Source organism: Geotrypetes seraphini, chromosome 11 (genome assembly GCF_902459505.1).
Source record: "Geotrypetes seraphini chromosome 11, aGeoSer1.1, whole genome shotgun sequence".
In the NCBI taxonomy this organism is placed as follows: domain Eukaryota; kingdom Metazoa; phylum Chordata; class Amphibia; order Gymnophiona; family Dermophiidae; genus Geotrypetes; species Geotrypetes seraphini.
The window spans coordinates 8,479,619-8,504,192 of NC_047094.1; the positions used below are offsets into that span (position 1 = coordinate 8,479,619).

General features: G+C 41.1%; 1 protein-coding gene across 1 annotated transcript in view; it reads left to right on the forward strand.

Annotated features, from left to right (window-relative positions):
- Nucleotides 1-24,574, forward strand: part of FLII (FLII actin remodeling protein) — a 69,626-nt gene that overhangs the window by 16,035 nt on the left and 29,017 nt on the right. The window contains exons 4-15 of the mRNA XM_033963658.1: nt 291-371; nt 3,832-3,917; nt 5,632-5,793; nt 6,877-6,980; nt 7,314-7,489; nt 8,735-8,892; nt 9,145-9,229; nt 13,210-13,363; nt 17,442-17,575; nt 17,948-18,160; nt 18,325-18,504; nt 19,637-19,719. Of these exons, the coding sequence (XP_033819549.1) occupies nt 291-371; nt 3,832-3,917; nt 5,632-5,793; nt 6,877-6,980; nt 7,314-7,489; nt 8,735-8,892; nt 9,145-9,229; nt 13,210-13,363; nt 17,442-17,575; nt 17,948-18,160; nt 18,325-18,504; nt 19,637-19,719 (1,616 nt within the window). The remainder of the gene's footprint in view (nt 1-290; nt 372-3,831; nt 3,918-5,631; nt 5,794-6,876; nt 6,981-7,313; nt 7,490-8,734; nt 8,893-9,144; nt 9,230-13,209; nt 13,364-17,441; nt 17,576-17,947; nt 18,161-18,324; nt 18,505-19,636; nt 19,720-24,574) is intronic.

The window sequence follows — 24,574 nt, forward strand, 5'->3', positions numbered from 1 at the left end:
AGCTGATGACTTGTTGTTCAGAGTGAGAGCGAGTGAGCAGTCCATAGGGTCTGTAAGTAAAAGAAAAGCTCAGTCTGAATGTAAGGGTGTACATATAACCAAATCCCAGGGCCTGTCAAGCACAAACCTGCCACAGAATTGCAGTGATCTTTTATCAGGTTCTTATTATTAACATCATACCTAGCACTCTCTTCGCTGCCTGGCCTGAGTAATAGATTTGAGGGACAGGTCTTTGCCTACAGACCTGAGTGCATTGTGCTGATATATTTAATCTGGTTTCCCCTTTTAAGGCAATTGTAGCTCGAGCCAACAGCCTGAAGAATTCTGGAGTCCCTGATGACATCTTTCAGTTGGACGACCTCTCGGTGCTGGTATGTGATGTGAACGGGTGACTGTGCCCTGCTTCCCATAGCAAGTCGGTACAAATTCCTATTACATCAGTGTTTTGGGAGAGAGGGAGGAGTTTAGTAGATGTTTTCTTTAAACTCCCCAAACACTTGTAAAATTGGAAGAACTGGTTCTTCAGCGGAAGGCCTTCCAGCTAATTTTAGTTATTTTCTGTACCTGTTGAATTCTGGGAGTTGTAGTCCTAGGCTTTTTATTTTTAAGAGGATAGACCCAGCACTGCAAGAGCACGGTGGTTTAGAATTATTCAGAAGAAGGGGACCTGCAGTGTCTACTGAGATCCCTAGTACAGTACTTGGTCACTTATGAATTCAGATCATGGGGCTCTAGTCTTATTTTTTCCCTGTAAATGGTTGCAGGGGGAAGTCCTTGGTGCAAGTCAGAAGGAGATGTGCAGAGAAGAAATTTAAAATGATCTCAACTTTAGAAGTCAAAACAACAATAGATTACAGTCAAACCTCGGGTTGCAAGTAACGCGGTTTGCGAGTGTTTTGCAAGATGAGCAAAACATTCTCGCAAATCGTGACTCACAAACCGAGCGTTGACTCGATTTGCGAGCACCGCCCCCCCAGAGAACTGGCACCCCCCCCCTGCCTGCCCGAATAGAAGCGTTACCCCCATCTGGCACCAGCACGCAGCCCACAGGACGTGCCGGTGAAAGAAGATCCTTCCTATTGCCTGGGCCTTGAATCTCGGAGAGAGCGAGAGCCAGAAGGCCTTGAGCATGCGCAGATGCTCAAGGCCCAGGCAACAGGAAGGATCTTCGTTCACCGGCACCAGCACATCCTGGGGCTGCTTGCCGGTGCCAGATGGGGTAAGGCTTATGTTCGGGCTGGCGGGGGATGCCGGTTCGCACGGGAGGGCATTTGTGAGCCGGGGGGGGGGGGGAGCGATGCTGTTTTTTTTTGGGGGGGGAGCAGCGCAGCTGGCCTCAGGGGGTGGGGGTGGGTAGGAACGAATCAAGCAAGTTTCCCTTACTTCCGATGAGGAAACTCACTTTGATATACAAGTAATTTGGTTTATGAACATGCTTCTGGAACCAAGGTTCCACTGTATTTGCCTTTTTATTATTTTTTTAGTGCCTGTATGTTTAAACAGCTTTTATTAATGACAACATAGCAGCAGTAACAAAAATAAAAACTCAACAAAGTGCAGACAGATATTATCAGAAAAAGGAGCGAAAATTCCAGGTCATCAAAGTTTTCATAATGACATAATGTAACCCCCTCCCCCTCCCCTGATATCAGTAAATTCTTTGCTTTTTATCATCAATTAGTCTTTCTCCATTTTTAGGATTCTTACTGGAGTTTTATGGGGAATAGTTTGCTTAAGGACTTCATATTTTATAAATGAGTTCACATAATCTATGGAAAATGAATTTGTGTGGTGCATTCTGAATTTGTTTCCTGTGTCTGTCTGTAAAAAGCTTGTTCATACTTTGTTAAATGTGCTTTCTTGGTTGACAAAAAGATAAAATAGGGGGGGGGGGAACCAAGCCACAATTCAGGATTACCAGGAGGTGAGAGCATGATGCATAAGTTTTGGGTTTAGTTTTTTATTCATTTTTCATATAACAACAAGTGTATCACATAAATTTATACATTTGATAATCCTTCATAGATCATTGTAAATACAACATATTATTATACAATACTGTACTATAATATTGAAAAAAACATATCATACTTAATAAGTATACCAACTATTACTCTAATTATAAACCCACCCCCTCCCCTTCCTTTGAAAATTGCATACAATATGACAAGATATAATGATGAATTGTTTATATTATGATATGAATAAAATAAACCCACCAATATCTTATTATGGGAAAATTGAATCATTCATTGCAAAAGTCTGTTAATGGTCCCCAAATCTTCTTAAACTTATCTATATATCCTCTTTGTGTTGCAAAAAATATTTGTTGATACCTGGAAAATTTTAAGGTATATAAGTAGTCTAACTCCTATTCCAATAAATAAATCAACAACTCAAACAATTTGGCTAAACCCCAAGATCAAGGTTGGCGGTTTTAAAATCATCTGGAAACATTGGATGATGGCTGGAATTCGTACTTTAGAGGATGTGATAAACAAAGGTAAACTGCTTGAGTTTTCACAATTGCAACATAAATTTGGTTTAAATAAATCGCAATATTTCAGGTGGTTGCAATTGAAGCAGGCCATTCAGGTGGGGTTCCCTGAATGGAAAAACCTTAATAATTATCATAGCCTGGAATTCTTATGTTTTCAGATAAATTCTATGGGTCACCAGGCCCCAATGTGGTATAAATTGATATCTGGATTTGTAAATAAAAAAATGGTCTAAGAGACATTTGAAGCATTGAGATTAAGCATCAGATTAATGCATCTCAATGGCCACGACTTTGGTCTTGGAAGTTAAGGTGTACAATATCAGCATCTATGAGACAAACATGGTTTTTTCTTTTACATAGAGCTTTTTGGATCCCTGTTCGTATACAAAAACTTGATAGCTCTAAGTCTAATAGATGCTGGCACTGTCATCTTGAGCCGGGGACATTAGATCATCTTTTATTTTATTGTCCATTTATATTATTATTTTGGAAATCAATTTGGCCTCAAATAAATAGGATGTTGGATAACCCGGTAGCCTTGACATATGATACGATTCTATTTGGCACAACAATGAGAGCACAGAGTCAAATTTCTTCAAATAACAACAAACTTTTATTTATATTAACTGGAGTCGCAGTTCAACAAATAACACACAATTGGAAAAACTATGACAGGTTAAATTATAACTTTTGGTGGAATTCAGTATGCCATATATATAAAATAGAGCGTACATTTGCAACACAAAGATGCATAAGTTTTGGGTGCTTTAAGATTTCCCTCAAGTCCTGCTCATGACATAACCACCTTCTGACAGATGTGACCCTTGATTGTAACCTAAAATCCAGCTCTATGTTTGATGTCTGAGTCCACTCTGAACTATTTATATCCCTGTCTACTTTTCAATACGTTGAGTAGTAATCGGGTATTTGAGTATTTTTCCAATTTGTCCCGACAGGCTCACTATCTGACTACAGTACCTGAGGCAATGGGGGTTAAGTGACTTGCCCAGAGTCACAGGGAACAGGCTGGGATTGAACTCATAACCTTAGGGTGCTGAGACAGCAGCTCTAACCATTAGGCCACTCCTCCCATAGTCACCAGCCAAAGACTATGAAAGCACCATCCTCAGAAGATACTGTTTCACCTTAGCCATAAAGTACTTGCAGGAGATTCTGATAAGGGCATGCTACGCATCTAAAGCTGAGCTGCATATCTTCTGTGGTGTAAGGACGTATTTTTGTGCCTACAGTACCCAGGCTTTCACCTGGTGGGCCCTCGCCTACATAATACTCGCCCAAACGTCTCTTGTTTTGGTTTGGTTTTTCTCCAGGACCTGAGCCATAACCAGTTGACAGAATGTCCCCGAGAGCTGGAGAACTCCCGAAATATGCTGGTGCTTAACCTCAGCCACAACAGGTGAGCATCGGACATCATCAATCCTGGGCTGCCTCTCTAGGACCCAGGCTCTAGTTAATAACGCTAGCAAACATGATAGATATAACACTACCAGCAAGAATACCATTTTAAAATTGCTTTTATAACTTTAATACAAATTACAATTACATGGAACAGACTTAGGTTATGAACTTCTTAGCGCAAGTGTTGCGACATTCTGCCCAGTATAAGGCATGCTTTGATACATTCCATTTGTTCTGAACTTGTCTGATTGGACAAAAAGGTTCAAAATGTGGTCTTACCTGCTAATTTTCTTCTCTTGAGTCCAACCAAATCAGTCCTTAGATTTAGTTATATTGTAGGTTTTTTTTTCTCAATTCAGTGTGAAATAGAGCACAAGAGGGTCCTAGGGGTTTTCGGATTTGTGGTTGTTTTAGGATATGGCTTCTCAAGAATTAATTTGAGGGGAAGGGGCTTTTTATTATAGAAATACTGAAGAGCAGGACTTTTTATATCTATATATAGCACTGGGCTTAATAGCTCTTAGTCCTGGCTGAAGGGCATAACTCATCATTCTGTCCTGGTGGACTCAAGGAAAGAAAATTAGCAGGTTAGACCAAACTTCTCCTTTTTCACCATATCAAACCTATGGACGAGCTTACTTTCAAAACAGTTCTTCACTTTTTGAGTTTTATTTTATGCAGGAGGCATTGTTTAATGCATCTGTTGCATAGCTGTTCCCTCCTCTGGAAACCTCTATAAAACTGTAGTGCTGCTAATTGGTTCATCCAAAAATTCTTCGACAGGAAACAATTCCTACTTTTGGTACAATCCCTTATCCTTGGACTAACAGACTACTGCAACATACTATGCCTCCCATGTACAGTGACCATGATAAAACAATTACAAACTATATAAAATACAGCCCTAAGACTCATCTACTCATTGAAAAAATATGACCACCTCACAGAAGCATACCATGACTCACACTGGCTCCCAATACAAGCCAGAGTACACTTCAAATTCTACTGCCTACTAGTCGAAGCTATTAACGGAGAAAGCCCAACCTATTGGAACAACCGACTAACTCAATCCTCCTCAAACAGGCATAGAAGAATCCACTCACTTTTCACACACCCACCATCCAAAAATGTCAAACGAAAAAAACTATATGACAACCTAATAGCCACCAAAGCAGCTAAACTGGACAGACAAATCACCATTCTGCTGTCCTTGACCATAGACTACAAAACCTTCAAGAAAGATACTAAAACCCTACGCTTCAAAAAATACATAAAACCTATTTAACACGACCAGTTCCTACCCAAATCCCACCTACCCACTCTATACCCTTAAAATACTCTAATATGCTTCTAACTACCCAACTAATGCTAAAATGCCTCTATCTACCCAACACTTACCACCCAAAGATCTCAACAACTCTCTGATAATTCTTATGTAACTCTTATGACATCTCTTATGCTATTCCTGTAAACTTTTATGTAATTCGCCTTGAACCGCAAGGTATTGGCGGAATAGAAATCACTAATGTAATGTAATCATAAGAAACCATATTTAGTGTCCCTCCTAGGAAGAACCTTTTCGAGAGATGCCATGCACTTGTGCAGTATGGCTTATTGCCCTAGTCCCAGCTGCAACGATGACTTTTGCCTGCATTTTTTGTCAAGTGCTGGAATTATTCTGTCTGCTCTGAAATATGTTTGTCTTTTCTTAGTATCGACAACATCCCAAACCAGCTTTTCATCAACCTAACAGATCTCCTGTACCTGGACCTGAGCGACAACAAATTAGATAGTTTGCCCCCACAGATGAGACGTCTGCTGCACCTACAGACTCTGCTGCTCAATAATAACCCTCTCCTACATGCTCAACTCAGGTAAGGGGCAGAATGCAAGATTTGACAGCAGGCACTGACCGAGCATCTGTTTACCTTGTCCCTTGTATGGACATTACAAGTTGGAACAATTTCCACCTTCTGCTTTGATAGTCCCTGGACTGCAGGATTCATGTTTCCCTGTTTCCTTTAGGTCATTGGATTTGTTGGTAAAAGTGTGCACATCCGAAAGTGGATTCTGTTCTCAGGCTACTGCCGTTTGGGATCTTGTTATGGTGTCATCTGTTATTCTTCCAATCACTCAAATGTATTTATATCTCACCTTTCATAAAATTTCTAAATGAGTTATAGTAAAAAAAAAAAAAAAGTTAAAAATAAGACAAACATTCCTATATCCAATAAATATAACCCCACAGTTTAGCAAGTGTACAGTCAGAAAGCTACAAACTGGTATACAACTAATTAAAAGCTGCAGAAAAGTTTTTAACTTTTTGCAAAACGACAAATAATCTTTTTCTTGCTCTATAAATCTGGGCCTGCCATTGACAGCGCTTCTGCACATGTTCTTATTAATCGAGCAGCAGTAGTAAAGGGGATATCAGCTTGAGCAGAGTAGTAGGGAGAACGAGAGGGCACTCTCGAAAGTTGAAAGGGGATCGATTCCGTACAAACGTAAGGAAGTTCTTCTCACCCAGAGAGTGGTGGAGAGCTGGAACGCTCTTCCGGAGTCTGTTGTAGGGGAAAACACCCTCCAGGGTTTCAAGGCTAAGCTGGACAAGTTCTTGCTAAACTGGGACGTATGCAGGTGAGGCTGGACTCATTTTAAAGCACTGGTCTTTGACCTGGGGGCCACCGCGTAAGCGGACTCTTGGGCACGATGGACCACTGGTCTGACCCAGCAGTGGCAATTCTTATGTTCATAAGAACAGATAAAGAATCTAAGTTATTGACTATTGTTTGCTTTGAATATCCTACATCATATTTAATTGGTAGCACAAGGAAGATTTGATCAAATTTTGTTGTGTTATGTTTTATTATGTCATGTGCTTACAGAGCTTGTTTAAAACTAATAACGATTAGCAGAATGCAAATGGTTTTAAAATAAATTATTATTTTATCTTCAAGGCAGCTTCCTGCCATGGTAGCACTGACTACCCTGCATATGAGGAACACGCAGCGCACCCAGAGCAATCTACCAACCAGCCTAGAAGGCCTAACTAATCTATCAGGTAATTTCCAAATGGAGCTCTCTATCTTAGGAAATTGGGTTAAGTAAATTATTATCTGGGATTATATACATGCAGCAGGAAGCAGATTTGAATCCTGTTCTATTCAATAATGATAATACCACCTGTAAAATACCATATTTACACACACAAAGTGGAAGTTTGAGTCCAGATGCTGAAAACACCAGGATTTCTCTTGATATTTTTTTTTTTAACTAAAGTTGTGATTGTGGGCCCCATAGCATCTTTTGCATGCATTGCTAATCTCTATTGGAGCAGCTGGCCCTGCTACTGTTAATATGCTTTCTCTCGCTCCCTCTCTCCCTTCCTTCCCAGATGTGGACATGTCATTAAACGAACTGATCCGAATTCCTGAATGCCTCTATACTCTCCCCAGTCTTAAGCGCCTCAACTTGAGCAGCAATCTGATATGTGAGCTTTCACTCTGCATTGACCAATGGACGTCACTGGAAACCCTCAACCTTTCCCGGAACCAGCTCACATCACTGCCAGTAAGTGTTAATTAAATGTGTGTGCCTGGGTGTACCCAGTGCTCTCCTATACAAGAAGAGAAGAATGTATGTGTAGATAGTACCCTATGAGGAAGAGCAAAACTGGCAAGGGGAAATAGTTTTTAAGCAGACTTTCAGCACTGTCTTGTTGGCATCTGATCTCCTGCTGCTTCCAAGTGGGAAGGGTGCAGCTGGGTCAAACCTTGTGTGGATGATGTGAGATCAGGGATTCAGCACAAAAAGGATCGAAAGACTCTTTGTTAGGCCTGCATCATTTTGTATATGTTGTATATGTATCAGTTATATTTTCAATAAATTGATTGTCCCTGAAGTTGGTTGACTGTGTCCCTTCCCCACTCCTTTTTCTGGTTTACATTTTTACACAGGGGGTTGTGTGTTTCCTTTGCATTGTGGGATATATCGATGTGAGATCAGTAACAATGTGCTGCTCAAACTGGCATGGCAAGATGGTGCCGAGTTGGCAGCAACAGGATTGACTGCATTGTTTTAGGTGGGAGTTTTCTGTCTTTGCATGGGAGCTGGATTCCCAAAGCTGTCCTGGAAGTGAGGACCTGTGTATGTACTAACTAGCGCTTTCTTGTAAAAATATCTTTGGAAGAATCCTAGTGATGTGATTGGGAGCGTTGTGGGTTTGAATGACTCTGCAGCTTGTTGGTAGAACAATAAAACATCTTGGTGATTCTGTCTATAGTCAACTGATAAACTGAAGGCCTTTGATACATAAGAACATAAGAATTGCTGCTGCTGGGTCAGACCAGTGATCCATCGTGCCCAGCAGTCCGCTCATGCGGTGGCCCTAGGTCAAAGACCAGCGCCCTAACTGAGACTAGCCCTACCTAAGTATGTTCTGGTTCAGCAGGAACTTGTCTAACTTTGTCTTGAATCCCTGCAGGTTGTTTTCCCCTATAACGTAAATGATATACTTTTCACTACAATCCTGGGACAAATTCCGATGAAGTCAATCTACTACAGGAGGTTTTTTTTGTTTTGGATGATTCTGACGTCTTGCTCTAGTCATAATGAAAACTTTTCGGAGGAAGATAGCTCATACATTTTACTGAGGCACGAGTGTTTGAGACAAGAGCTCATGTTGTCAGACATTGCAATGAGGTGTCTCCTCCCTTCTTGACCAAAGGGTAGGAGTTTATCTCTCCCACCTCTTGATTTTAAGAAGGGTGGAAGCATCTCCCACCTTTTCTAACTGTCTCTCTCTTGATTTTTCAGTCTGCCATCTGCAAATTAACAAAACTGAAGAAGCTCTACATAAACTCCAACAAGGTGGATTTTGATGGTATTCCTTCTGGGATTGGAAAGCTGGTTAATCTGGAGGAGTTTATGGCAGCAAACAATAACTTGGAACTTATTCCTGAGAGTTTGTGCAGGTAACAGGCTTCCCACAGCCCTCTTTACAAGGGTCTGAGCAGGTAGCGGACCTTGTCTTCCCTCCCTCATCTCCCCTGAAGGGATAATGGGCCTCTTCCTTCCTTCAAGACTGTACGGGTAACTAGCTTCTTGTTGCACCTTCCTGAGGCTATGCAAATTTCCTACATCCTTTTTAAAGGTTTTTAAAGCAGGTATGATTGAGCCCGCTCTAGGAAAGAAGTTCTTAAAAGCTGCCTTTTGTTATAACGTAGGTGTACCAAGCTGAAGAAATTGGTTCTGAATAAAAACCGTTTGGTCACGCTGCCAGAGGCCGTTCACTTCCTGACGGAGCTGGAGGTGAGCGAATGCTCTTATCCCAAATCTTGAAATTTATTTGATGCTGGAAATTTGTACACATCTTTGCTTCTGTTTCTCTGCTATAGACAAACCAAACCTTGCTGTACTGTGGAGGGAGCACAGTTAAAGAAAAAGGGTTGAAGGGGTGGGAAGGTGGGTGTAGAAGGACCACTGCTACTCGGTTCTCTAGCACTTCTAGACACATGCCACGCTCTCTGCTCAATACAAACAGGACAAATAAGAGATTTATTATGGGAATGATATTAAGATTTTAAAACAACCTTAAAGCGGATTTTTAGCCTGGATTCAAATACAGAGTATGGCGTACCGACTTGGGAGGTTTATTCCAGAAGTATGGCGCAGCAGGATTGGAGTTGGCAGTGAAGGAATAGGACACAGATAAGTGGCTCACCCGATGGATGGCATTCCCAGGAAGGGGGTGTAGAGAGAGCTAAGAGAGGAAAGATAACCGAGGAGCTGCAAAAAGAGAGTAAGAGAAATTTGAACTGGATTAAGAAACGAATGGGGAGACAATGAAGTGACTTGAAAGGGGGGTTAATGCGAGTTTTGCGACACGGTGGAAGGTAAATTGAACAGCAGAATTTTTACTAGATTTAAGGATTGGAAAGGAAGAGGTTGAAAGAGGTTCACCAAAAATATGTGGCAAATGTATGACTTTATTACTTCTATTCTGCCTTATGCCAAGGCAGATAGCAATAAACACATACACAGTAATAAAACAGTATAAACAAACATCAAAATATGGAATCCACAAGTCAGCTGCTATTATCTGATGAAACAGCTTCTTAAAAGTGCTCAAGTCCTACTGCTGGATAATGTGTTCATTCGTAAGGGCCAGCAGAGGAGAAGGAACGCTCCCTTGTCACGTCCAAACACACCTGTTTCACAGCTGGTACTTCTAGCCCTCGGGTGTGTGTTGACTATAATTTTCTAGTTGTCACATAGGGTTGCAAACAATTACATAAAATGCCAAGAAGACTCGCGTAGACCGTTGACGACAATTTGTACTTAATGTGGTAAGTCAACCAAGATACGAGTACATGCTGATACTTGGACAATCCTAAGAGATGAACTGCAGAGTTCAAAACCACTTGCAACAAATGCACACCGTTAACAGATAAAGCCAGGTACACAATGTCATTTTGAAACTGGGGTTGGGGTTGGTACATTTTTTTTTATTTTTTTTTGTAAATCTTTATTCATTTTCATTTCTTACATCAAGTGAAAATACATATTAAAAGACAATTATTTCATAACACTTGAATTACATTCAAATACTCTTATAATATAAAATAAATATCCCCCCTTTTTGTCAATATTCCTATTTCCAAATAAAATAAATTACCCTCCCTACCCCCCTATATATTCTATCCATGTGCTAAGATATCTGATCATTAGAGTAACTAGCCAATGGTCCCCATACTTTATTAAAGTTATGAATATTCCCTTGTTGTAACGCTATCATCTTCTCCATCTTATATTTAAAACTTACAATAAGTGTCTCGGGAAATAAAAACATTTTAACTTAGATACAACACTTAATATTCTGCAATAATCCCTTTTAAAAAGTTTATCACCCTCCCTTCCATATCAAAAAATATAATATATATATATCATATAATAACATATTTCCTAATATTCCTTACAACTATATAAAGACCAAACTGTCCCTCCCCACCCACCCTTCTTGGACATGAAATCTATTCATTACAATAATTTGTTAAAGGCTCCCAAACATCCTGAAATTTTCTTAAATACCCCTGCTGTGTAGCTATTACTCTTTCCATTTTATATATATGACATAAAGAATTCCACCAGAAACTGTATTATTATTATTCTTTTATTTCTTCTATACCGTGAGGTTCAAAGCGGTTTACAATGAAGATAGATTAAAAATACATTAAAACAAAATAAATAAAAATGGTACTTTGGATTTCCCTAGCTGTCCCGAAGGCTCACAATCTAACTGTAGTTCAGTCTATTCCAATTCTTCCAATTACTTGTGATTTGTTGTATGGCAACTCCTGTCATAATAAGTAAGAGCTTATTATTTTTTGAAGATATTTGGCTCTTAGCCCTCATTGACATAAGATAATGCTACCGGGTTTTCTAAAACAATTTATTTGGCCCCATATTGATTTCCAAAAAGCCAAAATAAATGGACAATAGAATAATAAATGATCTTATGCTTTCAGGCGGATTTCTTGGGATACCAGGCTGCACAGTGGAATAAATTGATATCTGGATTTATGAATAAAAAACCAAAAACTGGTCTTGGAGACCTTTGGAGCTTTGAGATTAAGCATCAAATTTCTGCATCTCAATGGCCACGAACTTGGAGAATGAGATGTACAGTGTCTGCATCTATGAGACAAACTTGGTTCTTTTTGTTACATAGAGCATTTTGGACTCCATTTCGATGACAAAAGTTGGATAGCTCTAAGTCTAATAGATGCTGACATTGTAATCTGGAAGCAGGGACTTTGGATCACATAATATTCTATTGTCCCTGTATCTTGGCCTTTTGGAAATCAATTTGGTCTCAAATTAATTGTTTATTAGAGAACCATGTAGCTATCATATGATACAATTCTATTCGGTATATCAATGAGAATAAAAAGTCAAATTTCATCAAGCAATAATAAACTTTTGTTGATTATGACAGGAGTCACCATACAACATATCACCAGGAATTGGAAAAATGAAAGTAGACTTAACTATACATTCTGGTGGAACTCATTGTGTCATAGTTACAAAATGGAAAGAACAATTGCTATACAAAAAGGAAATTATAATAATTTTAAAAAGATCTGGGGGCCATTGACATCTTATTGCAATGATTAGATGCCATTTTCCATTGAAAGTATATTTATAATATGGGGGAGGGAGGTGGTATAAAGTTCTATTTAAGGATTAATCATTAGATAAGTATGCAATATTTTTATGACATGTATGATTAAAATATTTGTGGGATGGTTGGGTGGGGAGGGAATAAATTTATGTATTTAAGATAATAATAGAAATTCAAGTGTTTAAATTTAAATGATGTAATATTGTACACTTGTAAGATGAAAAATGAATAAAGACTTGGAAAAAAAAATGATCTAGAGTCCCTGCTTCGAGATGACGATGCCAACATCTATTAGACTTAGAGCTCTCTAACTTTTGGAACCGAACTGAGGTCCATAATGCTGGTGTTGGTACATTTTTACTGTTTCACTTCACAGCCCTGGTTGGAAAGTATAAAACCAAATGCCTCCAGTTTACTGTCTAACTCTAGTTCTGGATATAAGAACATAAGAATAGCCCTACTGGGTCAGACCAGTGGCCCATCTAGCCCAGTATCATGTTCTATAATGGCCAATCCAGGTCACAAGGACCTGGCAGAAACCCAAAGACAAGCAACATTCCATACTACCAATCCCAGGGCAAGCTGTGGCTTCCCCCATGTCTGTCTCAATAACAAGACTATGGACTTTTCCTCCAGGAACTTGTCCAAGCCTTTTTAACCACTGCTCCAGAGCTTAAGCTTAAGTATTCCGGTGAAAAAAAATTTCCTCCTATTGGTTTTAAAAGTATTTCCCTGTAACTTCATTGAGTGTCCCCTAGACGGAGTGAAAAATCGATCCACTTGTACCCGTTCTACTCTACTCAGGAATTTGTAGACTTCAATCATATCTCCCTCAGCTGTCTCTTTTCCAAGCTGAAGAGCCCTAACCTTTTTAGTCTTTTCTCGTATGTTGCCTAGGAAAAACAAAATAAAAAATAAATTGTATCCTTTAAAAAAAGTATTGCTGAGATTTCTGTATTTATCTTTTATGAGCTGCTTTGTACCCCTGTGTCACTACTCTGAAGAGCTTAGTCACAGTTTGAACACAAGAAGTACAGCAAATGGTATGTAATAAGTAGCATTGGATCCTCCCAGTGTTTGAACGTGTTCCTCCTTTTTTTCCTCTTAGGTTCTGGATGTACGGGACAACCCCAGTCTGGTCATGCCCCCAAAGCCTGTGGACAGAACATCAGAGTGGTACAATATTGACTTCTCTCTTCAGAACCAGCTGCGATTGGCTGGGGCATCGCCTGCAACGGTTGCTGCAGCTGCCGCAGAAGCAGGTAAGAAGGCGACGGGAGGTCTGGGCGACTCTGGCCTATGGCACAGGACTTGTTTGATAGAAGAATGCATATAGAGAAAGGGACTGTTGATAGTTAAGGACAGCTATACAAACCAAACTGGTTACCAGGTTCCTTCTGCTAAGAAACGACTAAAATGGTTAAGGGGCTGGAGGAGAGATTAGAGAAACTGGGCCTCTTCTCCCTTGAAAAGAGGAGACTGAGAGGGGACATGATTGAAACATTCAAGATAATGAAGGGAATAGACTTAGTAGATAAGGACAGGTTGTTCACCCTCTCCAAGGTAGAGAGAACGAGAGGGCACTCTCTAAAGTTAAAAGGGGATAGATTCCGTACAAACATAAGGAAGTTCTTCTTCACCCAGAGAGTGGTGGAAAACTGGAACGCTCTTCCGGAGTCTATTGTAGGGGAAAAGACCCTCCAGGGATTCAAGATGTAGTTAGACAAGTTCCTGCTAAACTGGGACGTACGCAGGTGAGGCTGGACTCATTTAGAGCACTGGTATTTGACCTGGGGGCCACCGCGTAAGCGGACTGTTGGGCACGATGGACCACTGGTCTGACCCAGCAGCGGCAATTCTTATTAAGTTGTCCTTTTACTAAGGTGCGGCAGCCGTTTAGCGTGTGCTAAAAATGAACGTGCACTAATGCGTCGATAGGATATAATGGATGCATTCGCACGCATTAGCGTTTAGCGTGCGCTAAAACGGCTACCACACCTTAGTAAAAGGACCCCGAAGTGACCTGCTCCTTCTCCAGTAGATGAGTCCAAAATGATGTTCAGATGGAGACAGAAAGCAAAGATTTGTAAGTCTGGTGAGGGGCATATTTTGCAGCCGTGTTCTGCAATTGCTGAATGTACTCCTGGACCCAGTTAGAGAACTGGTCACCTAGTTGAGTGGGACAGAAAATTCTTGCAGAGTAATGTAATGTAATGTAATTTATTTCTTATATACCGCTACATCCGTTAAGTTCTAAGCGGTTTACAGAAAATATACATTAAAATTATAAGTAAGAAAGGTACTTAGAAATTCCCTTACTGTCCCGAAGGCTCACAATCTAACTAAAGTACCTTGAGAGTAATAAAGAAGTGAAAAGTAGAGATAGAGGAAAAATAAGAAAATAAACATTCTAACAAGACTGTATTGAACTAAGTACTTTGGAAGGTAGAAGAGAGGAGAGAAAGGAATAGGTGCAGAAGGAAGAACCGTTGAACAAAAGAATTCTGGAGAAATTTAAATGATAGAAATAGAACAAAACAAAAACAAATGGCAAAACAATGAATAAGATTAAAAATAATTCATAAACTGGAAAAAAAGAAAAATAAAACAAAAAAAAAAAAGTAAGACCCGACTTCTTTCCCTTTAGTGGGGCAAAACGGGTCCCGTCGGATCTAACCCGGAGTCAGCTCTTTCCTTCTGATTATCATTTACAAGAGAAGGGTTTCGCTTTTGAATCCATAATGACTGAGCTTTCACCCTGCTTGCTTTGGTAGAGTGATCAAGAATTTTGTTTTTCTTGTGGAGTTTATCTTGCAAAGTGCACATGGTACTTTGGAGCATTTCTCTCGGATCTCTACGTGGGGGGAGGGTTAGTGGAGTGGGCAGACTTGATGGGCTACGGCCCTTTTCTGCCGTCATTGTCTATGTTTCTAAGTTATTTCAAGCCTTAATAAGTTGGCTTAGTGTTATAAGGAATTTTGCTTTTTGAAAATGAACTGATCAAAGGTTAATAATGAGTATTTAAAAATCTTTATCTTTATATAAGTATTATAAATATGCATTAAAATGATTAAAAATAGACAAAAATTTTTAAAGTAGAGTTAAAATCATTAAGACGGATAAGAGATACAGTCATTATAATTGTGAAGGTTTTTTTGATTGATGAAAGATACCCTCAACCATGTTAAACCAAAGGAGAAAATAATGATCCATGGTATGATGTTCTGAGATCCTTTTCCTTCACTTTAGTATGAGTATAGCATTGTTAGCCTATATTGAGGATCTAATAGTAATTAGCAGGATTTGGGTGTGATTGTATATGATGATCTTAAGGTGGTCAAACAGGTTGAAAAGGTGATAGCGAAAACGAGAAGGATGGGGAGGGGTATGGCCAGTAGGAAAAAGGAGGTCTTGATGCCCCTGTATAAGACTTTGGTGAGACTTCATTTAGAATATTGTGTACAATTCTGGAGGCCGCACCTTCAAAAAGATATAAAAAGGATGGAGTTGGTCCAGAGGAAGGCTACTAAAATGGTGTGTGGTCTTCGTCATAAGGCATGTGGGGGACAGACTTAAAGATCTCAATCTGTATACTTTAGAGCAGTGGTCTCAAACCTGCGGCCCGGGGACCACATACGGCCCGCCAGTTACTATTTTGAGGCCCTCAGTATGTTTATCATAATCACAAAAGTAAAATAAAAGAGTTTCTTGATCATATGTCTCTTTAGCTATAAATTACAATATTATTAATAAGACTTAGCCAAAAGGAAAGATTTATAAATTATAAAGAGTTTTACCTCATGCAAAATTGTCATTTCTTTAATAAGACATTAACTATTTTTTTCTGAGGCCCTCCAAGTACCTCCAAATCCAAAATGGGGCCCTGCAAAGGGTTTGAGTTGGAGACCGCTGCTTTAGAGGAAAGGTGGGAGAGAGGAGATATGATAGAGACGTTTAAATATCTATGTGGTGTAAATGGGCATGAGTTGAGTCTCTTTCATTTGAAAGGAAGCTCTGGAATGAGAGGGCCTAGGATGAAGTTAAGACGTGATAGGCTCAGGAGTAATCTAAGGAAATACTTTTTTACAGAAAGGGTGGTGGATGTGTGGAACAGTCTCTCAGAAGAGGTGGTAGAGACAGAGACTGTGTCTGATTCCAAGAAAGCCTGGGATAGGCACATGGGATCTCTTAACCGCCTAGAAGTCGCCTGACTATGGCGGTATAGAAAAATAAAGTTATTATTATTATTATTATTATTATTTCTCAAGTCGGTCCTGGAGCACCCCCTTGTCAGTCAGGTTTTCAGGATATCCACAATGAATATGCAGGAAAGACATTTGCATATAATGGAGTATATGCAAATCAAGTGTATGTAGATTCATTGTAGATATCCTGAAAACCTAACTGGCAAGGAGGTGCTCCAGGACAGACTTGAGAAACACTGTCTTAGAGAGAGGATAATGGTTACTGCAGATGGGCAGACTGGATGGACCATTTGGCCTTTATCTGCCTTCATGTTTCAGCACCAAAAAGCAGGGCGATCTTTATCCATCCAATTACTGATGATAACGTTTTTACAAATAAATCCCGCTCTGCATATGAATAGGTGGCTGATTCTGCTCAGCATCCAAAAGCTTTATCCAAAAGAAACCCCACCACAGAAAACGGTATTTAAAATATCAAACTACTGATCTCCAAAATGTGTTCAACTTTGCACAAGACTCAAAATTGGCACTCCATAGTTCGGCACATACCACTCGGGAATCCTCAAAAGTCAATTTAAGAATATTAATGGAAACCGATGGCCTACTTAAATCCAATTTCCATTTGGCTTTCTTTAAAAGGCGTTATTTGTAACACAACCGTATGAAATTCTCATATTGAAAAAAATCTCCCTGAACTTTTGCAAAAGAATACACGTAAATGATGTCCCAGTCTGGAACGACGAGTGAGGTGATTGAATTTGCAGATGACACAAACTGTTAAAACGCATGTGGACCGTGAAAAACTGCATGAAGACCTTAGGATTGGCCTCTGTGAAGACGGGAGATTGGGCTAGATGAACCATTGGTCTGATCCAGTGAGGCTGTTCTTATGTTCTTATCTGATGAACATAAGGCAGCTGTATCTGTAGCATTCCCAGCTGTCTTAGGCTCCCCCCCCCCCCCCCTCCAGCAAAATTTGGATAAACATTTTTTCCTGCTTGGAAAATGTGATTTGTGCAAAATGGGGAAACCCATGTTCTCATGTTTAGCTGTAACACCCGAGATACGTATGGCAGCCGGAGGCAACTTGCAGATCTAGTTTCTCCTCTCATTGTAATCTTCTGTTTTGGTTCAGGAAGCAGTGCAAAAGACCCGTCTGCCAGGAAGATGCGACTGCGGCGGCGAAAGGATTCGGCTCAAGATGACCAGGCGAAACAAGTGCTAAAGGGCATGTCAGATGTTGCGCAAGAAAAGAATAAAAAGATGCAGGTAAAAGGGGGGGGGGGAAGGGGAGAGCTGTTAATTGCGTTCATCTTTTGCACTTAATTGGAGATGACTGGGCTATACTCTAAGCCAGTGGTAGGCAATTCCGGTCCTCGATAGCCGGAGCCAGGTCAGATTTTCAGGATCTCCACAATTAAATATGCATGAGATCGATTTGCATCTCAAGGAGGCAGTGCATGCAAATCCATCTCATACATATTCATGGTGGAGATCCTGAAAACCTGACCTGGCTCCGGCTCTCGAAGACCGGAATTGCCTACCCCTGCTCTAAGCCCTGCTTCTCCTCCCTGTCCCTTGCTCTGTTTTCCTCTCATAGGAAACTTAACATCGTCCTGTTTCTCTCCCCCCACCTGGCAGGAGAATGGTGATCCTAAGTACACAGACCTGAAGGGCCGTCGCTGGGACCAAAGCCTGGAAAAGCCTCACCTGGACTACTCTGAGTTTTTCACAGAGGATGTGGGACAGCTGCCGGGTGTCACTGTCTGGCAAATTGAAAACTTTATCCCTGTCCTGATTGATGAAGCCTTCCATGGAAAGTTTTACGAGGGTGACTGCTACATTGTACTGAAGGTGAACAAAGTGGGGAGAGGGAGAGAAAGGGTGAAGAGAGGCGTGAGTCCTCCCCTGCTCTAGGTGGCGGTCATTTCAGTCTGATATAGTGATAAAATATTAACCTTGTCTGGACATTCAGCTGTTTATTCAAGTGCATAATGCATGCTTTATTTCCCCATCAGACGTTCTTGGATGACAATGGTGCTTTGCACTGGGAGATCTACTACTGGATCGGGCAGGAGACCACACTGGACAAGAAGGCTTGTGCTGCTATTCATGCGGTGAACCTACGCAACTATCTGGGAGCTGAGTGCCGGTCGATCCGGGAAGAAATGGGAGATGAGAGTGACGAATTTAACCTGGTAATGCTCTCTGGAAAGAGAAGAGGGAAAGAGCCTCCTAACAAACAGAAAACGCTGTGGGGTGGTCTATGCCAAAAAGGCGGTCCTACTTTCCACAGCAATGGGCCTTGGTGCCACAAAAGTCAATGGCTATGAAACAAAAGGTTCTGGACACCAGGAGTAAAAATATCACAATTTATTGATGTTCAAAACAAATCAATAACAGAATAAAAACAAAATAATAAATAAAAACATCAAAATTGTACTGTATTTGAGGTAATAAGACCCTACACGGTCCGTGTTTCGGCAAAGAATTGTCTTCCTCAGGGTCCTTAATACAGTGGGCTAGCATTTAGACAGACGAGGTAGCAAGGACCCCTGAGGAAAGCAATTCTTTGCCGAAACACGGACCGTGTAGGGTCTGTTTACCTCAAATATAGTTCAATTTTGATGTCTTTATTTATTATTTTTTTTACCCTGCTGACATCTGTCGGATTTTGTTTTTGATTTGTTTTGAACATCAATAAATTGTGATATTTTTACTCCTGGTGTCCAGAACCTGGTTCCTCTCTTTTGTTTCATATCTAAGAGGGAAAGAGCAACACTAAAAAAAAAAAAAGTTATGTAGAAAATCCTTTTAAAAACATCTGAAAATACTGGTCCAAAACCCGCACTTTTTTTTTTCACTTTTAGGGAGCTCACACAACCACTAATAATTTTTCTGTTTCCTGGGACTGAGAGAAGTCGAGCATTTTCTTTCTGTTGTCCCCTAATAGCATTCTGGTGTGGTGTGAGCCAGTCTGGACGTGTCAGGAGCTCTGTGAGGATGAGGATAATGAGATGGGTGGTTTGGGGGAATCCACATTTTCTCAGCATATCTGCAAGCACTTTTGCCATTTAACATTTTGGTGTTGCAGCCAGTGTGCCCCAAATTTTCAGGAGATCTCGGGGGAGCCAAGAAGAGTTTGACTTTATTTATTGGTTTCCTTTGGACCACACAGATGTACACATTTCTAGTTTGCTTCGTGAATTTGAGGTCCTGATTGGGAGGTGTATGAATGGGACACAATTCCTGACCACCACTGCCCGTTGCGAGTTTCCTGAATAGGATCTGTATCTGGCTGCTGACACTGATAAATGTTCCTGTTTCCAGGTATTTGATGGCGCCATTTCTTACATTGAAGGAGGCACAGCCAGTGGTTTTTATACCGTAGAGGATTCACGTTATGCCACCAGGTAAGGGTTTGTAGCATGTCGGCAAGGGTCAGCAGTATTTAGGGAACCACATTACAATTTTTTGCCTTCTGTTGGTTCCAGTTTTAGTAAAATGTGTCATGCTTTAAATGCCAAATAGTGTAAGTTAATGATGCATTAATTCTTCAGGTATTTAGAACATAAGAGTTGATAGACTTAAGGTCCAAGCCCAGTATTCTGCTTCCAATAGTGGCCAATCCAGGTTATAAGTACCTGGCAAGATCCCAAGGAATAAAACAGATTTTATGCTGCTTATCCTAGGAATATACAGTGGTGTTTGGATGAGGATGGGTGGGGAGAGCTTCAATGGCTGGGAGGGTGTAGATGGGCTGGAGTGAGCTATGATGGAGACTTCAGTAGTTGGAACCCAAGCACAGCACCGGGTAGAGCTTTGGATTCTTGCCCAGAAATAGCTAAGAAGAAAAAAAAATGGAATCAGGTTGGGCAGACTGGATGGGCCATTCGGGTCTTTATCTATCATCATCTATGGCGAGATCCTAGCAAAAACGGTAGCAGAACGAGACTTGGGGGTAATCGTCAGTGAGGACATGAAGTCTGCCAATCAAGTGGAGCAGGCTTCGTCCAAGGCAAGACAAATCATGGGCTGCATACGAAGGGGTTTCGTAAGGCGGAAGTCATTATGCCATTGTATAGATCCATGGTGAGGCCCCACCTGGAATACTGTGTGCAATTCTGGAGGCCGCATTATCGCAAGGATGTGCTGAGACTGGAGTCGGTGCAAAGAATGGCCACCCGGATGGTCTCGGGACTCAAGGATCTACCATACGAAAAACGGCTTGACAAATTACAGCTATACTCGCTCGAGGAGCGCAGAGAGAGGGGGGACATGATCGAGACGTTCAAGTATCTTACGGGCCGCATCGAGGCGGAGAAAGATATCTTCTTTTTCAAGGGTCCCACGACAACAAGAGGGCATCCGTTGAAAATCAGGGGCGGGAAACTACGAGGTGACACCAGGAAATTCTTTTTCACTGAAAGAGTGGTTGATCGCTGGAATAGTCTTCCACTACAGGTGATTGAGGCCAGCAGCGTGCCTGATTTTAAGGCCAAATGGGATCGGCACATGGGATCTATTCACAGGGCAAAGGTAGGGGAGGGACATTAAGGTGGGCAAACTAGATGGGCCGTGGGCCCTTATCTGCCGTCTATTTCTATGTTTCTATCTACTATGTTACTATTTCCCCAAGTCATCTCAATAATGACCTATGGGCTTCTCTTTTAGAAAATTATCCAGATCTTTTTATAAACCCTGCTAAGCTGCTTTCACCACATTTTCTGGCAGCAAATTCCAGAGTTTAATTACACATTGAGTGAAGAAATATATTTCCGCCAGTTTGTTTTAAATTTACTACTTGGTAGCTTCATTGCAAGCTCCTAGTACAGGGTGAGCCATGGAAAAGTAGCCTGCCTCCGGCGATAGTATGACAAGATGAACGAGCAAGAGCATTGTTTCTATTCACTTACCCACAAGTTACAACAAATGGTGAAAGTGGTCCCCGTTCACGTCTATGCACTTTTGGGCACGTCGGCTCACGTTGGCTGATAACTGCTTGCGCCTCTTCAATAGTGATGCTGGGGCTAGTGGACGTGATGTTTTCCTTGAATTCGTCCAGGCTATGTACACTTTCTGCTTTAAATTTCCCCACGGATAGAAATCGCATATGGACAAGTCGTGGAACATGGTGGCCATAATGCCTTTCTCACAGTTTGCTCCTCTGTAAACAGTTCATGAACCTGTGCGACAGAGCCGGTTTGATGCCATTTGCGAACCAGACTGAATACAACGTTTAGCTGGTGGTTTTGTTGGTGAAGGCCTCTTGTGTTTCCTTAATCGATCCACTTCGCACATAGCCTTCCACAATCACTGAAGGAAAAGGGGATTGAAGGGTACAGATAGAGGATATTATGCAGGTCCTGGACCTGATGGGCCACCGTGTGAGCGGACTGCTGGGCATGATGGACCTCGGGTCTGACCCAGCAGAGGCACTGCTTATGCTCTTATGTTTGCTCTTCCAGGGAGAACACCATCTTTCTGGCACTGGTATTAGAGGCGGCTACTTTTCCGTGGCCCACCCTGTATTTTTCTAAAGCGTACTCAACAAGCAATTTACACTCAGTATTTTATAAACCTCTATCATATCGCTCCTGAGCTGCTTTTAACCTTTCCTCATTATAACAAAAAGCCTTAAATCTAGAGTTCAAATGTGTCCTAGATGTGGAGAACACTTTTACGTTGGGCTGTATGGTGGAAATGGTAGTGAAGTTAAAAACTTCTACTACCACTTAAAACAACAAAAATAAAAGTTAGTGAACCCCATTGCCAGGTGCTATTGGGTCACTGGCTCTGAAACCCAGCCTGCCATGTCCCCTTTGAAACGAAGGCCATGATGGCCCCTGAAACATTCCCCTTCTCTGCCCAGGCTTAACTTCCAAGTCAGGGACAGGAGGGCCCCACCCACTTCTCCCCTAGCACAGCTATGTTATAAAATGGCAGTGCCTGACCCCTAGTGGTGTGTCAGAATATAACTGAAAAGGAGCCTTGTTTGGAAGACTGACCCCTAGTGGTATATTCTGATATAATGCACTACTCTTCAGGTGCCACCATTTTCCAAACATGGAGGTGCCAGTGTAGGAGCAATTGAGGATGTGGTAAGAGCGGCTAGCGTAGTTGGTTTTAAGAAAGGTTTGGACAAGTTCCTGGAGGAAAAGTCCATAGTCTGTTATTGAGAAAGATATGGGGGAAGCCACTGCTTGCCCTGGATTGGTAGCATGGAATATTGCTACTCCTTGGGTTTTGGCCAGGTACTAGTGCCCTGGATTGGCCACTGTGAGAACGGGCTACTAGGCTTGATGTACCATTGGACTGACCCAGTAAGGCTATTCTGATGTTTTTATGATCTTCTTCCTCCAACTTGTAGGTGACTTGGGACTATGGTCCTGGGGCTTCACCAGGGATTTTGTTTTAAAGAAGGTGGTAAAGATGTCTGGGCCATTGGCTCACCAGGAACTTGAGATACCCTCTGACTTGAGAGCCCTGGGCCCTTTAATTAGGGAGTCCATGGATCTCAAACTTGAGGAGACCAGGTCTTCAGGTTTTTAAAAAATTATTTCAATAGAAGTTAAAAACTTTACTCACCTCCTAATGCTGTTTGTTTGTTTTTTTTAACACCAACCCTACAGCTGAAGTAAAGAAATTCAATGCACTTGCCTACATTGGAAGTCATTCCATATGCAGGATTTTGCTCCTGTGTTTGCATGGACCCCATGCTAAAAATGGGCGTAAAACTAAAACAGAAGATATATACTAAATCCTGAGTAACAAAATGTGTTGAGATTTGCACCCTTTATTAAGCTGGGGCCTTTGTTAGATGTGTATGATGGAATGGTGTGCTTTATAGTGGAAATCTCTCAGATGCATGTACCAAGCATTACTCATAGACACAAATGTTGGAGGGAGCCCATTGTGACATTGTGCCCAAGACTACGACCAATGCTATTAAATATTTACTGCCAAGCAGTGCTGCCTTAAGTGGTTGGGCCAGCTGTAGATCTGGTGCCCCATGTTGGCATTGGTGCCCAGAACACCCACCCTTTGGCATCAGTGACAAAAACATGTTGCTTTGCCATCACCTCTAAGCGTTCCTCCATGCTCTGCTTCCAGCACTGCTCTCACTTTTAAACCCGTTGTGCCGGTGGCTGTGCAAAAGAAGTCCGATTTTTATTTGAGTTAGGTTTTGAGAATGTATCATCCTGTCAGAACCCTCCAATCTGAAGGCACTTTTAGGCTTACTATTCCAGCAGAGAACGTTCTCATTGGCAGGGCTGATTTTGTGGAATAGACTTCCAGTACATATCAGGAGGCTGAATCGACACTAACATTTTCAATTTTTATTTATAAATCTTTATTGAGTTTCAAAACCAACAAAAATGCGATACAGTATCTATAGAAAACCAAAAAACCTCTGTGGAGTGACGATGTTCCTAAATGGACTTTATTTGAAAGTGTCAAAGTTCCAAAGGTACACTGAAATCATCCACATAAAAATAAATCATCCACATAAACATAAATTCATCCATCCACATAAAAATAAATTCATCCACATAAAAGCCTTAAAGGACCTAGTCCGCTAGGGATACAGGACCCAACAAGGTCCACGTTTCGACAAAAAGTCTTCTTCAGGGGTCCCTGGGGGTCCTATAAAGGTGAATATGTGGGAAACAATTGTGTGGTGAGCCGGAAGTGAGACACTGCTTGCATTTGCAATAGAAAGGGGACCGTGTTGGGTCCTGTATCCCTAGCGGACTAGGTCAAGGCTTTTATGTGGATGATTTCAGTGTACCTTTGGGACTTTGACACTTTCAATAAAGTCCATTTAGGAACATCGTCACTCCACAGAGTTTTTTTGGTTTTCTCTGGATTTTCTTTTTTGTGGATATTTTGGGGTCAATTCCTTTTGTTTTATACAGTATCTATACAAATAATATTAATAATATATGCATTTATAATCAATCAAAATCCATACAACACTAAAAAACCCCACCCAACCAACATTTCATAAGGGAATAGAGCCATACAAATAAATACCCCCCTCCCACCCTCCCTCCCCCTGGGTGTGTGTGCAATATACCAACAGGAACAAAGGAAAAGACAACTACAATGAATCCATGAAAGATATCAAAGGGCCCCAAATTAACTTAAATCTCTTAGTAGGTCCCAGCATATCCGCATTCATTTTTTCAAATCTATAAATTAAATATAAATTTGCCCACCAAAAATTAAAATTAAGGCAATCCCAGTTCTTCCAGCTGTGCATAA